The 16,943-nt window shown below is 51.9% G+C and overlaps 5 protein-coding genes across 14 annotated transcripts in view; 3 read left to right on the top strand and 2 right to left on the bottom strand.

Moving 5' to 3' along the window:
• Positions 1-3,097, top strand: part of Dock3 (dedicator of cytokinesis 3) — a 307,606-nt gene extending 304,509 nt beyond the window's left edge. For all 5 annotated transcript variants that reach the window (XM_040739530.1, XM_040739529.1, XM_040739528.1 and 2 more), the window contains one exon: positions 27-3,097. In XM_040739530.1, coding sequence (XP_040595464.1) covers positions 27-536 — 510 coding nt within the window. In that variant the 3' untranslated portion in view covers positions 537-3,097. The remainder of the gene's footprint in view (positions 1-26) is intronic.
• On the bottom strand, positions 673-5,642 carry LOC121137614. The gene is made up of 3 exons (XM_040740242.1): positions 5,577-5,642; positions 3,094-4,197; positions 673-933 (listed from the first exon to the last, which is right to left on the bottom strand). Exons 1-2 carry the CDS (start codon positions 5,640-5,642, stop codon positions 3,517-3,519), a joined length of 747 nt encoding a protein of 248 aa, XP_040596176.1. The 3' UTR covers positions 673-933; positions 3,094-3,516.
• Positions 3,991-7,076, top strand: Manf (mesencephalic astrocyte derived neurotrophic factor). Its single transcript, XM_005074869.4, has 4 exons — positions 3,991-4,121; positions 4,722-4,849; positions 5,568-5,709; positions 6,644-7,076. Exons 1-4 carry the CDS (start codon positions 4,037-4,039, stop codon positions 6,826-6,828), a joined length of 540 nt encoding a protein of 179 aa, XP_005074926.3. The 5' UTR covers positions 3,991-4,036; the 3' UTR covers positions 6,829-7,076.
• A 1,540-nt stretch (positions 7,077-8,616) lies between these two features.
• Rbm15b (RNA binding motif protein 15B) lies at positions 8,617-11,674 on the top strand. Its single transcript, XM_040739537.1, has one exon. The coding sequence runs from the start codon at positions 8,710-8,712 to the stop codon at positions 11,374-11,376; it is 2,667 nt and encodes an 888-aa protein (XP_040595471.1). The 5' UTR covers positions 8,617-8,709; the 3' UTR covers positions 11,377-11,674.
• Positions 11,675-14,618: 2,944 nt separating this feature from the next.
• The window catches only part of Dcaf1 (DDB1 and CUL4 associated factor 1), a 56,954-nt gene continuing 54,629 nt past the window's right edge, over positions 14,619-16,943 (bottom strand). For 4 of the 6 annotated variants that reach the window (XR_005874672.1, XM_040739533.1, XM_040739535.1 and 1 more), the window contains one exon: positions 14,619-15,594. Coding sequence is in view for 4 of the 6 variants with exons in the window: in XM_040739533.1 (XP_040595467.1) it covers positions 15,536-15,594 (59 nt within the window). In the remaining 2 variants the exon portion in view is untranslated. The remainder of the gene's footprint in view (positions 15,595-16,943) is intronic. The other 2 variants (XR_005874673.1, XM_040739534.1) reach the window with 1 other exon arrangement.

The following is a 16,943-nucleotide window of genomic DNA, read 5'->3' as shown; positions in this document are numbered from 1 at the left end:
ACTTACCCACCCTTTCCTTCGCACAGTCTCCTCTCCACCCCATCCCAGCCTCCCCTACAAGCCCCCAGTCGGGCCTGGATGGCAGCAACTCTACGCTGTCTGGCAGTGCCAGCAGCGGTGTGTCCTCCTTGAGTGAGAGTAACTTTGGGCACTCCTCAGAGGCCCCACCTCGAACAGACACCATGGACTCCATGCCGAGCCAGGCCTGGGATGGCGCTGAAGACCTTGAGCCGCCCTACCTCCCTGTCCACTACAGCCTCTCTGAGTCTGCTGTCCTTGACTCCATCAAGTCCCAGCCATGCAGAAGCCACTCAGCCCCAGGATGTGTCATCCCTCAGGACCCCATGGACCCACCTGCGTTGCCACCCAAGCCCTACCACCCCCGCCTGCCAGCCCTAGAGCACGATGAGGGTGTGCTACTGCGGGAGGAGGCTGACAGGCCAAGGGGCCTGCACCGAAAGGCTTCACTGCCTCCTGGGAGCGCCAAGGAAGAGCAGGCCCGTATGGCCTGGGAGCACGGCCGAGGGGAACAGTGAGGAGCAGAGAGGCAGCTTCCATAAGCAGCTTGCCCAGGCACTCTGGGTCTGAAATGCAAGTCCCTCCCAGGGAGCTAGAGGCTTGGCACTCAGGAGAAAACCACCAGTCTCTGTTCTACTGCCGTGAACTCATAAATTGCCATGTCCAGAGGCCACAGCAGCATGAAGGCTTGTGGCTTCTCTTTTATTTCATTTTTTGTTTCCATTTTTCTGGGTCTTCCCTTATGCAGTAGTTGCTTTCTTCCTCCTGCAGTTCCAGACCACATGGAGCTATATGGAGATATTGCACAGACAGAATTACTTTGCAGCATTGCAGAGTCCAGGAGTAGGAACCCAGGCCTCCTTCCAGGGTAGCGATGGTGAAGCATGGAAATTGCACTAGGGACCTCTTCCTTTGCTGTATGGACAGAAAAAAAATCATGGTTGCATTCAGGGATTGCAAAGACCACGTGTTGTACATGTCACAGGTGGACAAAGGGGCCATAAGCCGTTTTGCACAAATGCTTGCCCGCCAGCTCACTCTTCCATCTAGAAGTGTGCAACTGAGGGGCTGGTCAGGCACATGACTGGCCTAACTGCATGCCCAGGGCACACTGCCAGGCTTCCATGGGCCAGCCTTGTCTCTTACCCCACTTTGGACGTTCTCATCACTTTTATTTTGGACCTTTTGCTCCTTTCCACTCAAAACACCTCATGATCTGCAGAAGCCTCCCTGCCTTGAATGGGCTTGCAAGGGTTGTCTCTTACGCGCTGGGGCTTCAATTACATGAAGCCAGAAGGGCTATCACTCCTGCAGGGAGCTAGACTCCTTCCCTTGTGTTAGAGAGAGCTGGTGTTAAGAGTGAGGCTGGAGTGTGGCAGGAGCCAGAAAGCTCTTAGCTTTCACAGATGGCCCCAAATGCCTGCCACCTAGAGCCTGAATCAGGGATTTTCAGCACTACCTCTGAGCCTTGGGGTTGGCTGCCCAGCCTGGCTTCCAGGCCCTGAGGACGTGTGGTCAGGTTCAGCAAGCTCCTGGGTTTAAAGCATAAAAAATTAAAAATAAAATAAAATAAAAAATGATGGGAGGAAACTAGTTTTGGAAACAGAGAGCCACACAGGTAAAACTGTTATCTTCCAAGTAGCCAAGTACTGAACCCTCCACTCCAAACCCATAGGGACCGCCACTCAGGGTTCAGGACCAGCAGAAGGGCAGTTTTTCAGACCTCCCCAGTCTGTTAGGCAGGGCACAGTGGTGACTTTATAGGAAATTCTTTCTTGTCAGGGCACTGATTTTTCTCTTGGTATTATGGTGGGGGGTATGGTAATATTTTACCAGGGTGCTTCTAAGTTACTTTAAAAAAAAAAACTTGTCTTGAGACAGTTTTTTTTTTTCATTTGCTTACACTCACACCAGTGATGGCCATGAGACTGCCTTCTCCTTGGTGAGCAGGTGTGTTATTCCCTACACCCTTTAACTTGTTGGTCTTCTGGCCTCCTGTAGCCAAGTCCTGGGCCTAGCTGCTCATCCTTTCTTCCAAGTTCTTTCCCAAACAAAGAAGTCCACGGTCAGGGTGTTTTTCTCTTATAAATAAGTTCAATAGAACTGCCAGCAAATAACCTAGGGGAAAGATAGAGAGCCCATTTTCCTACAGAGTATGTTGGGGTCCAGGGTCAATGTGTGTAGGACTTTCTGATACCCTCAGGATCATTCAGGCAGAATAGAGCAGAGGCTGCTAAGGATGTAGGCCAATCCAGGGAGCCCTGACTCCAAGGGGGCACACACACCTGCTCCTGAGCCTGGGCTCATTGGTAAGCTTGTCTCTGGATCGTCTGGGTTCACAGATGTGAGGGTCAAAGTCTGCTTTGAATGTGATTCATAGGTAAGGCAGCTCCAGGTTTCCAGGCACATGTGAGCCTCAGTCCATGAAAGCAGCCAATTATCACACAATGACATTTACCTTCTCCACTTGGTGGCACAGGAGGGAGGGAGGGGAATGTAGGGTTAAGTTCCTTGGCCTTGCTTTATGCAAGATGAAATATATTTGTGTTGTCCCTCCCCGTTTCCCCTAACTGGATGAAATGGCCCTATTCTGAGTACTTTCTATTGAGAAACCAGCCAGTGTGAGGGAAATGGGAGGCCAGAGATCAGAATCCTTTGAGAAGATTGTGAAATACTGGTTTTCATTCTTTCAAGCATATTTGTAAATATCTATTTGAATGCTGTGTATTTGTACAGGAATTTGAGCAAAAAATGTATAGAGTGTGATGTCTAATTGGTAATAAGCCCTATAAATGTGTTTTTAACCTCTGGCATTCTGTGCTTATTTAAAACAAAACTTCTAAACATTTCCTTTGTGTATTCATGTCTAAAGAAAAACTGATTTAAAAATGATCTTAACTGTACCAGAAGAGTTAAAGAAAAAAAATTGTGCCGGTGTCCCAAGAGGTATTTTACTGTATATATTGTGGTAGCATGTTATAAATCCAACAAGCAATGTGAATTTTAGATGTAAATATCTGCCAATTGACTCCTCCCCCTCCCTTGACTGCTGTGATGTGAATTAAAGATGAATACCTGATATTGATCCACTGATTTCACTGAATGGGAGCATAAGTGCCCCCTCTCAAACCCTTGTCGCCGGGCTCCACGCCCTCTTAGCTCCAGATACTTTTCTGTACTTAGCCGGCCGCTCTCCGTATTCTGCCTTCGAGGGCGAGTGGCCAAGCCCTAGCACAATAGTTAGCATTAGGGCAGTCCAGGCGGTACCATCTCCAGTTCCCATCTGCGCGTCTCCAAGAGTGGGACACAAGATCCCCTGGCCTCCACTGGGAGGCTATCCCAACCCTTGCTTGCTGCCTAGCCGCAGGCAGAGCCCTCAGAGGTCCAAGACAGCAGCAGCCGACTTTGATAGGCATCGAGCCTTTCCTCTGGGCGGATCTGCATTCCGACCCAGGATAGGGAGGGGAGTGGGCAGCCGGCGAATGAACGTGGACGGTCTCAAAGATTGGTTCGCCAATCCACGTGGTGACTCAAAACAAGGAACCGCTGCTTCTGATCCTTGCTTGCGCCGCTTATGCTGCCGGGTGTCTGCTGACGCCAGAAATCCTGCGCTACGAATCCGGGGCCCGGGAGGGGACTGAGTGTAGAGGCAAGAAGGGGTCCTCGGGGCGTGTCACCAGATTCGGAGGGTGCCCGGCAGCAGCCAAAGCAGCTGCCCCTACCCAATATGGCGGCCCGTGCAGCTTCCGCCCAGCCGTTTCCTATGGACCGCCCAGGCTCAATCAGCAACGGACAGCTGTCTAGGATCCAGACGCCACCAGCCAATGAGGAAGGGTAGCGTGGAGCCGCTGGCCTGGGCTCCAGGGCACGTGGACCAATGAGAATGCGGCATATGGGTGGGCGCGGAGGCTGCCCGCCAATGGGAAGCTCCGGCTTGTGTTCCAGCCCCCTAGGCGGTGCACCGGGCCGGGTGCGGTTCATTCGCGCGGCGGCGGCAGCGGTGGTGGAGGCAGAGGAGATGTGGGCTACGCGCGGGCTGGCGGTAGCGCTGGCCCTGAGCGTGCTGCCTGACAGCCGGGCGCTGCGGCCAGGCGACTGTGAAGGTGCGGGGGGAGAGGGGGAGGCCGGGAGGGAGCGCTGAACCCAAAGGAACCGAGAGAGCGGGGGCGGGGGCCCATCCTAGCGGGGTTCGCTGGAGGAAGGGCCTCGGGCCTAGAAACATTGATCCGTTTAGGGGAAAGCGTCGGCCCAATCGCGTTGAAAACTTGGCCGGAAGCCCACAACGCGGGAGTTTTTGTCCTTTCCCATCATTGTTTAGAGGTTCCGGGAAGGGACGCCCTGGGCCTCAACGGTTTCCTGGGGTTGCCAAGCTGCACTTAGGGGTTCGGTGTTGTATTTGGAATAAGGAATGTTTTGATCTTTTGCTTCAGCTTCCAATCGGTCCCTTATGAGGTCACAGTGAGTTCCCTCTCAAGGACACGTGTCCACTCTCGGCTTCAACTTGAAAAGAGCAAGGAGGACTGTGTGTGGGTCACTGGGGTGATATTATACCCGGCATGCACTGGGCACCTGTGAATGAGTACCTGAGAAAAAACAATGATGGGAAACGTTTTAATGATCATCATCCCTTGTACCAAAACTGCTGACAGAGTTTCTTCTGCGGAGATGGGGATTAGTAATTGCTTACCATCTCTCTTTTCCAGTTTGTGTTTCTTACCTGGGAAGATTTTACCAGGACCTCAAAGACAGAGATGTCACATTTTCTCCAGCCACTATTGAAGAAGAACTTGTAAAGTTCTGCCGTGAAGCGAGAGGCAAAGAGAATCGCTTGGTGAGTAGCTGGTGACCCACCCAGGCTGGCCCTGGCTCGTGTGTTCTGTCCACTTCATGATGGGGCATGTCTGTAAGCTAATTTGAGACTGTAGTACATTTAGCCAGTATTTTATTTATTAAGTGTCTGAGCATGCCAGAAGAGAAAAGTGACAGACAAATGCAGTGAATGGTGTGTCTGTGAAGAGAATATTCGAGGATAGTTTGGGGGTGGGGAGGGGCTGTTACAGAAAGTCGTCAGAGGTATCTCTGAGGGAGAGCATCCAGACAGTGTGCAAGCCCAAAGACCAGAAAGAGTGTGCTGTGTTTGGGATCAGAAGTAGGTGCCTGGTAAAGCGTTGGCCTTTGAAGCTTTAATTTTTCTGGCAGTCTCTCATTGGAACTCTGATGGTTCTGAAACTCGTCTGGAAACTCTGGGACTGAGCATAGAGTTTAGAACAACTAGATCTGGGCAAGGACTGAAAACATGAGGCCTTGGCAGAGAGCAGTTTTCAAGATGACCTAACAGCCATTGTCTGGAGCTGGAGAGACAGCTATGAGAGTGTGCTGCTCTGGCAGAGGACCTGAGTTTAGTCTCCAGCACCCACAACACTGACTCCAGCTCTGGGGAGTCCGATGCCTTCTTCTGGCCTCCAGCACCTTCACACGTGCGCACCTAGTCATGCACATAAATTCTTTCTTAAGGCTTTTGTTTTGTTTGGTGTTGTTTTCCGCTCCAGTGCTACTACATTGGGGCCACAGATGATGCAGCCACCAAGATCATCAATGAGGTGTCGAAGCCCCTGGCCCACCATATCCCCGTGGAGAAGATCTGTGAGAAGCTGAAGAAGAAAGACAGCCAGATCTGCGAGCTAAAATACGGTGAGTGTGACCAGGACTGTGCGCCCTTCTGGGCTCGCTTTCCAGCCAGAAGCGTCATCACAAGTGTTGATAGCATGATGGGTGATATCCTGTGCAGGGTTCAGAGTCATCCACAGCAAAGCTAGGTGGAGGTCAGAAGTTGAGAGGGTGACTTGTTAGCATGCTTTGAAAGCCGGAGGATTAGCCAAGAGGCCAGCTCATAGCAGGACGGTGCAGACCGAGAATACAGATGGAGGTATAATGAATAAGGTGGACAAGCTGGACAAGGCCTTGGGGTTTGACTTTTAGTCTGAAGTTGGGAGCATCAGAGACTTGAGCAGAGAAACGATGTAATAGACTTTAGTTTAACCGACTTGTCAGTGTCATGGCTGTACTTCTGATGGCCCTAAAAAAAACCCTTTAGTGTAAGAGTGATAGGCGTCACAGCATCACCATGAAAGAGCCCGTCTCATTTTACATAACCCCATGAAGTTTAAAACACTGCCAGTGTATAGTATAACTCACATGTCCAAGAGCCTTGTGTTTGTGGTTTGTGCTTGGTGATTTGGCACCCTGGTTGGTTCTGCTGTAGGTCTGTCTGGGTCATATGGGTTATGGAGTAAGCTTTGACTCTGGTGCCTTGATGAGGAGATAGGGGACATGTCTGCTCTGTCAGCGGCCTGGAACTGTCATTCTGTGCTGATGTGTAGAAGGTCCTTGGGGAACTGGAGCTGTGTTCCTCTGAACCGTGTGGGTTCTCTGAACTGCACAGTGCATGTCCCGTAGCCAACGCTGACAGCCTGAGGTGGCCCTGCTGGTGAACAGTGCCAGTTCCCTCATGGCTGCATGTGTCTCCCCTGCTGCACGTCAGGCTGTCCTCAGGAATGGTTGGCGGGGCAGCACTTGAGCAGCGGCCTCTCCTACCCAGCCACTCACTACCCTGCTCTCCCTGCAGACAAGCAGATCGACCTGAGCACAGTGGACCTGAAGAAGCTCCGCGTGAAAGAGTTGAAGAAGATTCTGGACGACTGGGGGGAAATGTGCAAAGGCTGTGCAGAAAAGTCTGACTATATCCGGAAGATAAACGAACTGATGCCTAAATATGCCCCCAAGGCAGCCAGCGCACGGACTGACTTGTAGTCTGCCCAATCCCTGCTGCTCCTGAGGGAAGAACAGTTCACCTGTCTCTTGCCCAAACTACCATTTTGTAATTTATTTTTTAAGCGGGCTCCTGACAATGAGGTGTGAAGCCTGGAGCTTTCCTAATAGTGATGCTGGCTCTGTGGTGCCCCCTCCCCTCGGGGGAGGAATTTACTTCCTTCTTTTGCTGGTTTACTCTTGGACTTCAAAGTTTGTCTGGATTTTTTTATTAAAGGGGAAAAAAAATCTGTCTTTGGAGAGTTGAACTGAAACAGAATTCTGCCCTATAATCTACTGCTTTATCTTGCCAGTCTGCAAAGGTCCCTTGACCGGCCAGTGCCAAAAACTCCCACAACAAGATTTAGGGGCTTCAGAGTATCGTGTACTTCAGCAGGGTGAAGACTTAGGCTTGACACCGCCTTCAGACTCCCATCCAGTCCAATCCAGTAGGAGGAGCTGAAGGTGGGCCTGTTACTGGGTTAGGTTAAGTCTACAGTACATCAGCAGATGCGGTGCTCAGAATTGGCATTTCTTCACTCCACCTGGGACTTAGTTATCCATTCGTTGGGGTTCCAGTCTAAGTCTAGTGTGAACAAGACCCCTTGCTTACTTGGATTTGTGTGGTTTACACGGAGGCAGGGTGAGACCTGGTAGCAGTGCAGAGCCCAAGCATGGTTCCAGTTGCTCTGTGGCTGGTAGTTCTTAGCAGGGACACTTTGCTCCTGCTGCCCCAGCGTCCCGTGAAAGGAGTGACTTCTGAGAAGTGTGTTTTCCGAAGCGCTGGTCTTAGCTCACTGGTGCGGGTCCTTACATCCTGCCATGGAGCCCACTGCTGTTTGTTCCACCAAGTTCTTGTCTCCTGCCAATTGCTCTGTCTGTGGGAGGAGGGAAGAGCTGGGTGCACCCTTCGACATCCTACAGATACTTCAATGGATCCAGCAAACATCTGTGGAGAACATAAGCCCCTAGTGGCCTTTGGGTCCCCTTGCCTGTACTCCTGGATGTAGTCAACACTAGCCAGCAAGATGTCAGCATAGCGAGAAGTGACAGCTTCTGGCATTACCTGCTCTCTCTGCAGACCTACCTTTCCAGCCTCCTGGCTGCCCAGAAACCTACAGCACAAAGTTGCACCCAGGGGTACCAAGATGCCTGTGGCTGCAAATGCAGTCTTTTACTTTCTGTACCTGGACCCAGGAGGTCTTGTTTTCAGGCTCCTGCCAGGACAGTGCCTGAAGAATCTGAATGCAGAAGATGTCCGGGATGTGCGTCCTGGACAGGGTGTAAGGATCCTTCAAGGATGTCGCCTCTGGTCCCAGTTAGAAAACACCATGGAGGGGAATAGGATTTCAACCTAGTGGCAGGTCTGAGTGGGATACTTAACAACGCAAAGAGGCCGCCGGTCGAGTGGCCTTTCCTGTTCCAGTGGGCACGGCCGTGAGACCGCAAAACAAAGTAGGCGGCCCCGGAGTGGCTAGCCCTAGAGCACAAAGCCTAAGTCCAGCTGGGGCCCTCCTTGCTCCTGAGGGAATCCGTGCACAACGCAGCAGCCCCGCGCCTACGGCCCGTCGGCCACGCAGTGGCGCCAGAGCGCAGTGAAGCCAGCGTCTCTGCTCGCCGGGATGTCACGTGGTACAGGGCCGCGGAGCCCAATGATAGGCGCCGAGCGAAACTCTCGTCCCGCCCAGCTCAGTCACGTGGTGCGTCCGGCGCAGCTTGATAACGCAGCTCCCGGCCCCTCGGCGCCGCTCCCGCCCCGCCCCGCCGCCGCTGCCGCGCCGAGTCCTTTTGTCCAAGATGGCGGCGCCGGGGGCGCTGCCTCCTGGGCTGCCGCCGCTGCCGCTGTGAGGGGCCTGCGGGCCGCCCGCCCGCCGCGCCGGCGCCATGAAGCGGCAGAACGAGCGAGACTCCAGCCCGAGCGGGCGTGGCTCGTCATCGTCCGCAAAGCGGCCGCGGGAGCGCGAACGGGAGGCAGAGGCGGGCGGGCGGCGAGCAGCGCACAAGGCCTCCGGCGGCACCAAGCACCCAGTTCCAGCGCGGACGCGTGACAAGCCCCGCGGCAGTGGCGGCGGCGGGCATCGCGACGGCCGCGCTGCCGGGGATGCGAATCACCGGGCGAGCAGCGGGCGCTCCTCGGGCGCGCCCGGAGGCGGAGGACGCACCGGCAAGGCCTCGGGGGACCCCGGTGCCGGCGGCGCGTCGCCCCGCGCATCTCCACTCCCGCCGCCCCCGCCGCCCCCCGGGGCGGAACCTGCGGGTCCCGGCTCCACGGCGGCTCCGGAATACAAGACGCTCCTCATCAGCAGCCTGAGCCCCGCGCTGCCGGCCGAGCACCTGGAGGACCGGCTCTTCCACCAGTTCAAGCGCTTCGGGGAGATCAGCCTGCGCCTCTCGCACACCCCGGAGCTGGGCCGCGTGGCCTACGTGAACTTCCGGCATCCACAGGACGCGCGCGAGGCCCGGCAGCATGCCCTGGCCCGGCAGCTGCTGCTGTACGACCGGCCGCTCAAGGTGGAGCCGGTCTACCTGCGCGGCGGCGGCGGCGGGAGCAGCAGGCGCAGTAGCAGCAGCAGCGCCGCCGCCTCCACGCCGCCCCCAGGGCCTCCCACGCCCGCCGATCCGCTGGGCTACTTGCCGCTGCACGGGGGCTACCAGTACAAGCAGCGCTCGCTGTCGCCGGTGGCCGCCCCGCCCCTGCGGGAGCCCCGCGCCCGGCACGCCGCGGCAGCCTTCGCCCTGGACGCTGCGGCCGCCGCGGCCGTGGGACTGTCCCGGGAGCGGGCCTTGGACTACTACGGGTTGTACGACGACCGTGGGCGCCCCTACGGCTACCCGGCCGTGTGCGAGGAGGACCTGATGCCGGAGGATGACCAGAGAGCCACTCGAAACCTCTTCATCGGGAACCTGGACCACAGTGTGTCTGAGGTGGAGCTCCGACGGGCATTCGAGAAGTACGGTATCATCGAGGAGGTGGTCATCAAGAGGCCTGCCCGTGGCCAGGGGGGTGCCTATGCTTTCCTCAAGTTTCAGAACCTGGACATGGCACACAGGGCCAAGGTGGCCATGTCCGGACGCGTGATTGGCAGAAACCCCATAAAGATAGGCTACGGCAAGGCTAACCCCACCACCCGCCTCTGGGTGGGTGGTCTGGGACCTAACACCTCTCTGGCAGCCTTGGCCAGGGAATTTGATCGCTTTGGGAGCATTCGGACCATCGATCACGTAAAGGGAGACAGCTTTGCCTACATCCAGTACGAGAGCCTGGACGCAGCCCAAGCCGCCTGTGCTAAAATGAGGGGCTTTCCCTTGGGCGGTCCAGATCGCAGGCTCAGGGTGGATTTCGCCAAAGCAGAGGAGACTCGATATCCCCAGCAGTACCAGCCCTCACCTCTCCCTGTGCATTATGAGCTGCTCGCTGACGGATATACCCGGCATCGAAACCTGGATGCTGACCTCAGGGTGCGGGATAGGACTCCTCCACACCTTCTGTATTCGGACCGAGACCGGACCTTTTTGGAAGGGGACTGGACCAGCCTCAGTAAAAGTTCTGACCGCAGAAACAGCCTGGAGGGCTATAGCCGCTCAGTGCGCAGCCGGAGTGGTGAGCGCTGGGGAGGAGATGGGGACCGGAGTATAGCCAAGCCCTGGGAGGAGAGACGCAAGCGGAGAAGCCTTTCCAGTGACCGAGGAAGGACAGCTCACTCCCCGTATGAGGAACGCAGCAGGACCAAGGGTGGGGGGCAGCAGTCTGAGCGAGGCTCCGACCGCACCCCTGACCGTAGCCGAAAGGAGAACCACTCCAGTGAAGGGACCAAGGAGTCAGGCAGCAACTCCCTTAGCAACAGCAGGCATGGTGTGGAGGAGAGGAGCCATCACCACCACCACCACGAGGCTCCAGACTCTTCCCATGGGAAAAAGACGAGAGAGAGTGAACGCAATCATCGGACCATTGAGGCAGAGCCCAAGACTCTTGAAGAGCCAAAACACGAGACCAAAAAGCTAAAGACTCTTTCAGAGTATGCTCAGACACTGCAGCTAGGCTGGAATGGGCTTCTAGTTTTGAAAAACAGCTGCTTTCCAACATCTATGCACATCCTAGAAGGGGACCACGGAGTTATCAGCGGGCTCCTCAAAGACCACACTTCTGGCAGCAAGCTGACCCAGCTAAAGATTGCCCAGCGCCTTCGACTGGACCAGCCCAAGCTGGATGAGGTCACCCGTCGCATTAAGCAGGGGAGCCCCAACGGCTATGCAGTGCTCCTAGCCATCCAGTCAACCCCCAGTGGGCCTGGCACTGAGGGGGTGCCCACGGTGGAGCCAGGCCTACAGAGGCGGCTTCTCAGGAACCTGGTCTCCTACTTGAAACAGAAGCAGGCTGCGGGGGTGATCAGCCTGCCCGTGGGTGGCTCGAAGGGCAGAGACAGCACGGGCATGCTCTATGCCTTCCCACCCTGCGACTTTTCACAGCAGTACCTCCAGTCAGCACTGAGGACATTGGGCAAGCTAGAGGAAGAGCACATGGTGATAGTTATAGTGAGAGACACCGCCTAGCCCACACCTGTTCTTTCCAGCTGTGTCACAGAAGCAGTTCCTTTAAGAATCTGCTCCCTCCTCTACCTACCTTACGCCTTGGTTTGAATTCTCTGCTGGTTGTTCTGCTTCATTTGGTGGCATCCTGTCCACTGCTAAAACTGAGTTCTTAGGTCTGGGGCTTTTTGTTTGTTTTTAACAAGAAGAAACTCCTGTTATGTTTCCTGTGTGTGAGATACTGTCTGCTGTATTTTTTTTTTTTTTTTGACTAACTGTATGGAAAGTTGTCAGTAAAGCCTTTGTCAGGATGAATTTTTAATCTGACCAGAGTCCTGGTTTAATCAGGTTTTTGTCTTAAAGAATGGAAGACTTCCCTCAGTGCATGCCCTATGTCATGCTTTTGGCACCGCTGCTTCTAAAAGTTGGGCTGAATTGGTGGTGCCCAGCTCTTCGTGTCAGGAACCCTGCTCACACTTGTCAATCGTAGCTGATGGCCCACAGGCTTGTGTGACACGGCCCTGTTACACCACCATGAGCTGAGCCACTTAGAGGAAGGGCCTGCGCCTAAGATCTGTGCCAACAGCTACAGGTAGTTTTTGTTGTTGTTTTCCCTGTCCTAAGTATGTGCTTTAGTTTGAGCTATGACTTAGACAAAGCACCGAATTATAAGGCCTATTTGACAGAGGTTACTTTTCAGTTTTTAGTCTTGGATTTGGGGGAAGTAACAGTGCAATATTGATGCTGAGGAGCCTTGTACATGACCTGTCCAGGCTCCCTCTGGTTCAGGCTTTAGTCTTAATGTAGTTTAGGGTCTCCAGTATCAGAGTTAGCTACCTGGTTCCCAGGGGTCCTGGAGGCAAAATGTTGGCATGCAGGGTGAGAAGCAGCCTAACTTGGTTAACTCTTCAATGTGCTTGTGATTTTGGGCTTTTCTTTGGTCTTCCAGGGCTATGTCAGTAGAGTGAGCCTGTGCCACAGTCAAACCTAGAGCTTTATGGCAAACAACCCCCCACCCCCAACTACAATCCTCAGTGCTGCAAGGGGATACAGTGCCAGGAAGATGTCCTTGATGAGTAACATATTGTTCGTGCTCTGATACACAGAAATGAGGTAAGGAAATAGATATTTCTTTGTGGGAAAGAAGTCCCAGTTGCTAAGTGATAGGCTAGAGCCTAGGGCCACATAGACTATGGTTAGAAGGACACAGATTGGAGCATCCTTGGGCTCAGGAGGGAAAGTGGCCTAAGGAGTTTGAGACTCTGCCTTTTCTGTCTCAGTAGGAAGCTGGATCAGGCAACAGTTGTCACCACAGATTATAGCCAGGCTGAGAATGTGACAACTTGGGTAGTCCAAACCAGTCAGGCCTAGGTCAGTGGGAATCCTCGTCAGAGGTTCTGGCCCACTTCCTGAGAAAGCACTTGTGACCCCTGGGCTCTGAGATGGACCTTGGGGGTTGTATGGAGTTCATGCCTGCCTACAAGAACAGAAACTCTGGAGATTGGGCAGAACAGGGACTTCTCACTCAGTAGACCTTGCCTGGTAGTCATGAGACCAAGCATGGCTCTAAAATGATTCGCAAACTGTGGGTCGTGACCCCTTTGACAAACTTAACATTGCCAGAAGTTATTTACATTGTGATTCGTAACTATCAAAATTACAGTTATGAAGTAGCAATGAAATTAATTTTATGGTTGGGGTCACCACATGAGGAACTGTATTAAAGGGTCGCACTGTAGGAAGGGTAAGAACCACTGCACTAAAGCATTAGTGGGAGTGTTAATGTGTCTGCCTATGGCTATTTGAGTTGTGTGGCCACTGCCTTCAGGGACAGGAGTGTCAGCCGACCTGGTGTCCCAAACTACTTCAGGATTCTTTGTCGTACCAGCAGAAACTGCAGTGGGCCTCATCTTGAAGGCCTGTTGTAGTCTTTCTTGCAGATCTTAAACAATGTCACAGAACTGCTGTTGTAGCACCTCTGGGTCCCCATCTTCCTTAACAAAGCAGGTTTCATCACCCAAGTGCACCCTTCCCAGGCAGAACCAACTAAATCACCAGGCCCCAGCTTTAGCAGCCTGTTTGGAAAGGGGCACCCTTTGGCTCCAGTGATAACTACTGTTTCTGGGTGAAGAGCCACACCCCAGTGTAACCATCTACCTTGTACCACTTAACCACTTCCTTCTAGTGCTTAAGACATAATGGGTCCCGGGGCCTCTCAGCTAGCCCTGCCAGCACTAAAGGTGGGTCGGGTGGTCAAGGTATTGTTTGATCATATTGTCTCCAGTGAGAAAGCTAACAGCAGGTGCCTAGTGCCTGAGATGTTTGATGAAGGCAAAAGCCATGAGCAGACAAAACCCCCCTAATTGGTAATGTTTTCATATCCTGTGTCTTCCTAAGTGACTCAGGTTTTGAACCCTAGTAGAACAAGAAAGGTAGATGTTTTTTTCTTTTAGTCTCAGGAAGCACATTCCTAAGGGAGTGTTGTCAAGTCAACCAGAATTGTGCTTTCCTATTAAATGTAGCCATCTCCACCTTGGGAGGTCTGTGGGTGCTCCCAAGAGCTCCTGGCAGATGGAGCTACATTAGTGACAGTGCAGAGTTTTCACTACTTTCTCTTCAGCTGTACTCAGTACCAGCCATCAGATTTCACTGGCTATTGTCAGCTAACCATTTAACGCCAAGGCATGGAGCAAATGAGGAGCTGCAGCCTTGCTTGGCCTTTAAAGGAACAGGATGTGCCTCTGGTAAAGGCCATTTCAGTGTGACAGGTTGTATTCCTGAGTAGCAGGCTCTACCTACCCCTGGAGAGTTTTCCCCGTCTTGTGTTGCTTGTTTACTTCAGGCCCAATGCACCTTCTCTCAGTTAAGGGAGAAGTGTCTCTGTGGCTGTGTAATTAATGCCTATGTAACAGAAACCGAAGCTTCCATTTGGGCAAAGTCAGAGAAATTAATGTTTTATATTTATTGTGGGACGGGAAGGGTGGGATGAACAAAACAAACATGAGCCCCTGACACTTTGTCAATTTTAGACCCGTGAAGTTTTTCTCCATATGCAACCTGATCAAGCTTCAAGTAACCCTCAACTTCTAGGACTGAAAAAGACCAAGGGGTGGCCAGAATGATCCCTAAGATCCCACACGTGATAACAGAGATGTAGCCTACTCTCTGCCCCCATGCCATCCCCACAAGACTCTGGTCTGGCCAGAGCCGTGAGGAGGTGGAGAGGAACACCCCACTTCAGTAAAAGAAAACAAGGAAAGGCCATAAACAAAGACAGACTTGTAGTTTATTTTGTATTTTTTTTTAAATAAATACACTTTACATTAAAGAAAAAGACCTTTGATTTGTAATTTCCACATTGGGGAGAAAAGGGAAGGAAAAAAGACTTGAAAAACTGAATCACAAAGAGAAAGAGGGAGTGAATTTATCCCCTAAAGTTCTCTCAACTCCACAAAGCCAAGGCCCGCACAAGTGCTGTCTGGCCACCAAGGTAGGGAGTTAGGCATTTTCTCAATAACAAGCAATGCCTTCCATTCCCGCTCTGGCACAAAGGAAAACAAATTAACTTGACAGCATATGAGGCAACAAAACAGGTTAAAAAAATCATATATTATATTTATAATAAAATATTCTTAATCCTTATCAATTTAAGAAACCACGATTTTCCTCTTCATTTAAATACGTATGTAAAAATGCCTCTATATTGTTCCTTAGACATCATTTTCTTCAAAGAAAATGAAGTGCAGGGATAGGAGACTGGTGGATATAAGTTCAGACCCTCAGTTATAAATGCCTGTTGCTTTTTTTTCCTTTTTAAAGTTTTATAAAAAACTATTTCTTGTTCTTTAAGTAAAGAACATTATACAAAGAAAATATATTGTGAAATACCCAGAGACATGTTTGTTTTTTCCCTTGAGGAAAGCTATGTCCTTCCTAGGAGGAGGGGACGCAACTAGGGCCTAGTCCCTGTAGTCTTTTTTTTTTTTTTTTTTTTTTTTGTGGTTGTTATTGTTTTTAGAAGGGCCCTCAGATTCCAGGGAGACTAAAACCATAGTCCTCTGAATGCAGGGCATACAGGTCCTTAATGGGACAGCCCTGGGAGACAGCAAAAGGCAGGTGTTCTGATTTCATTCACTCAGTTTCTCTGGCCTGCCAAGATTCTCTTCCAAGTGGGGATGGCACATCACTCATTCAGAGATAAGATGATGTCATCTTCCAAATCAGAGTTGTCCGAGCTGTCTGCTGAAAGGTAAGAGAAGGGAGAAAGAATTATGTGCTAGGATTGTAGGAAACCCTGCATTCAACACACCTATGCCTGAGTAGGGTTAATTACCAGTTTCCAAAAAGGAGAAAACACAACAATTAACTCCTTGGAGCTTGGCTCCAGAGAATATGCCCGTTGCTGGCAACAATGAACACCCTTGGGACCTTTGGTTCTCTTGCCTTTCAAAAAACCTGAACCTGGAGGCCCTGATTCCTGGCTGAGATGCCCCAGAGGGATCAAGTGTCCTCAAGCCTCCACCTGGGGCACTGGGCTGCAAAGGGATAGGGCTGAGACCACAGATGTCCCAGCCCCAGGCCTACTGTATCTTTATGGCAGGGTGATAAGCCTGACCCTGAAGAAGCACTAAAGAGGGAAGTTCATAGGCTACAGTGAGTTCTAGGCCAGCCTGAGTTACAGAGTAAAACCCTGTCTTTAAAACAAAAAATGTTACCAGGGGACAGGAAGAACAAAGTCAACAGTTCAAAGTAGCAGATACAAAGGATAACCAAGTCTAGAGTCCTAATATACAACATGGTGTCAATGAAACTATATTGTCAGACTAATGAGTTTTGGGGAGGGGTATTTTTTGTTTTCTTGCTTTTAGCTCTTCTTGCCATTGGAAGTAGGTGATGGTTAGACATGTCCATTTTTCACTACAGTAGCCTTTTTATACAAGTCCCATATTTTCATGATGGATACCTTAAATGTACACACTAACTTGGGGGGGCTGTTTTGATTTAAGACAGGGTTTCTCTGTGCAACCCTGGCTGTCCTGGAACTCACTTTGTAGACCAGGCTGGCCTTGAACTCGCAGAGATCCACCTGTGTCTGCCTCCCAAGTGCTGGGATTAAAGGCATGCACCACCACAGCCTGGCACGAAAATTTGTTTTTAAATGCAGGTTGAAACGCTTTCTCCATCATCAGGAGCCTATAAAGGTAGATGGCCCTAGGACTCAACCCTTGTATTATAATGCAGCTACAGAAGGGTCATCCATCCACAGAGGAGGAGGCCAGGACCCCCAAAGCCAGGTGTGAGGGACATTATAATCCCCCGCTCAGGAGAGGTCACCTGGATGTAGTGAGACTGTCCTGACCCTCCCTCCACCAAAGGTCGCTCAAAACAAAAACACATCATGCCTATCTGATTGAAGTCAAAACTAGCAAACAAACAAACAAACAAATAAACAAACCTCTTAGGGCCTAGTGTTTGTTCAAGAAGCTATGAAAAAGGGCCAATAAAGTCTCTCAGCCGGCAAAGTACCTGCCACCAATCCTATCAATTTGCCATCTGTCCCTGGGGCCTACGTGGTAGAGAGAACCAACTCC

This window comes from Mesocricetus auratus, unplaced genomic scaffold, assembly GCF_017639785.1.
Source record: "Mesocricetus auratus isolate SY011 unplaced genomic scaffold, BCM_Maur_2.0 Super-Scaffold_100691, whole genome shotgun sequence".
In the NCBI taxonomy this organism is placed as follows: Eukaryota; Metazoa; Chordata; class Mammalia; order Rodentia; family Cricetidae; genus Mesocricetus; species Mesocricetus auratus.
This window is presented reverse-complemented; position numbering and strand designations above follow the sequence as displayed.

Bases quoted from the DNA above. Each gene is read 5' to 3' on its own strand.
- Manf (XM_005074869.4), top strand. From the start codon at position 4,037: ATGTGGGCTACGCGCGGGCTGGCGGTAGCGCTGGCCCTGAGCGTGCTG. The intron at 4,850-5,567 runs GTGAGTAGCTGG...TTTCCGCTCCAG, and splicing joins GAGGCAAAGAGAATCGCTTG to TGCTACTACATTGGGGCCAC. The intron at 5,710-6,643 runs GTGAGTGTGACC...CTCTCCCTGCAG, and splicing joins GATCTGCGAGCTAAAATACG to ACAAGCAGATCGACCTGAGC.
- Rbm15b (XM_040739537.1), top strand. From the start codon at position 8,710: ATGAAGCGGCAGAACGAGCGAGACTCCAGCCCGAGCGGGCGTGGCTCG.
- LOC121137614 (XM_040740242.1), bottom strand. From the start codon at position 5,642: ATGGTGGGCCAGGGGCTTCGACACCTCATTGATGATCTTGGTGGCTGC. The intron at 4,198-5,576 runs GTAGTAGCACTG...GAACCCCGCTAG, and splicing joins GCATCATCTGTGGCCCCAAT to GATGGGCCCCCGCCCCCGCT.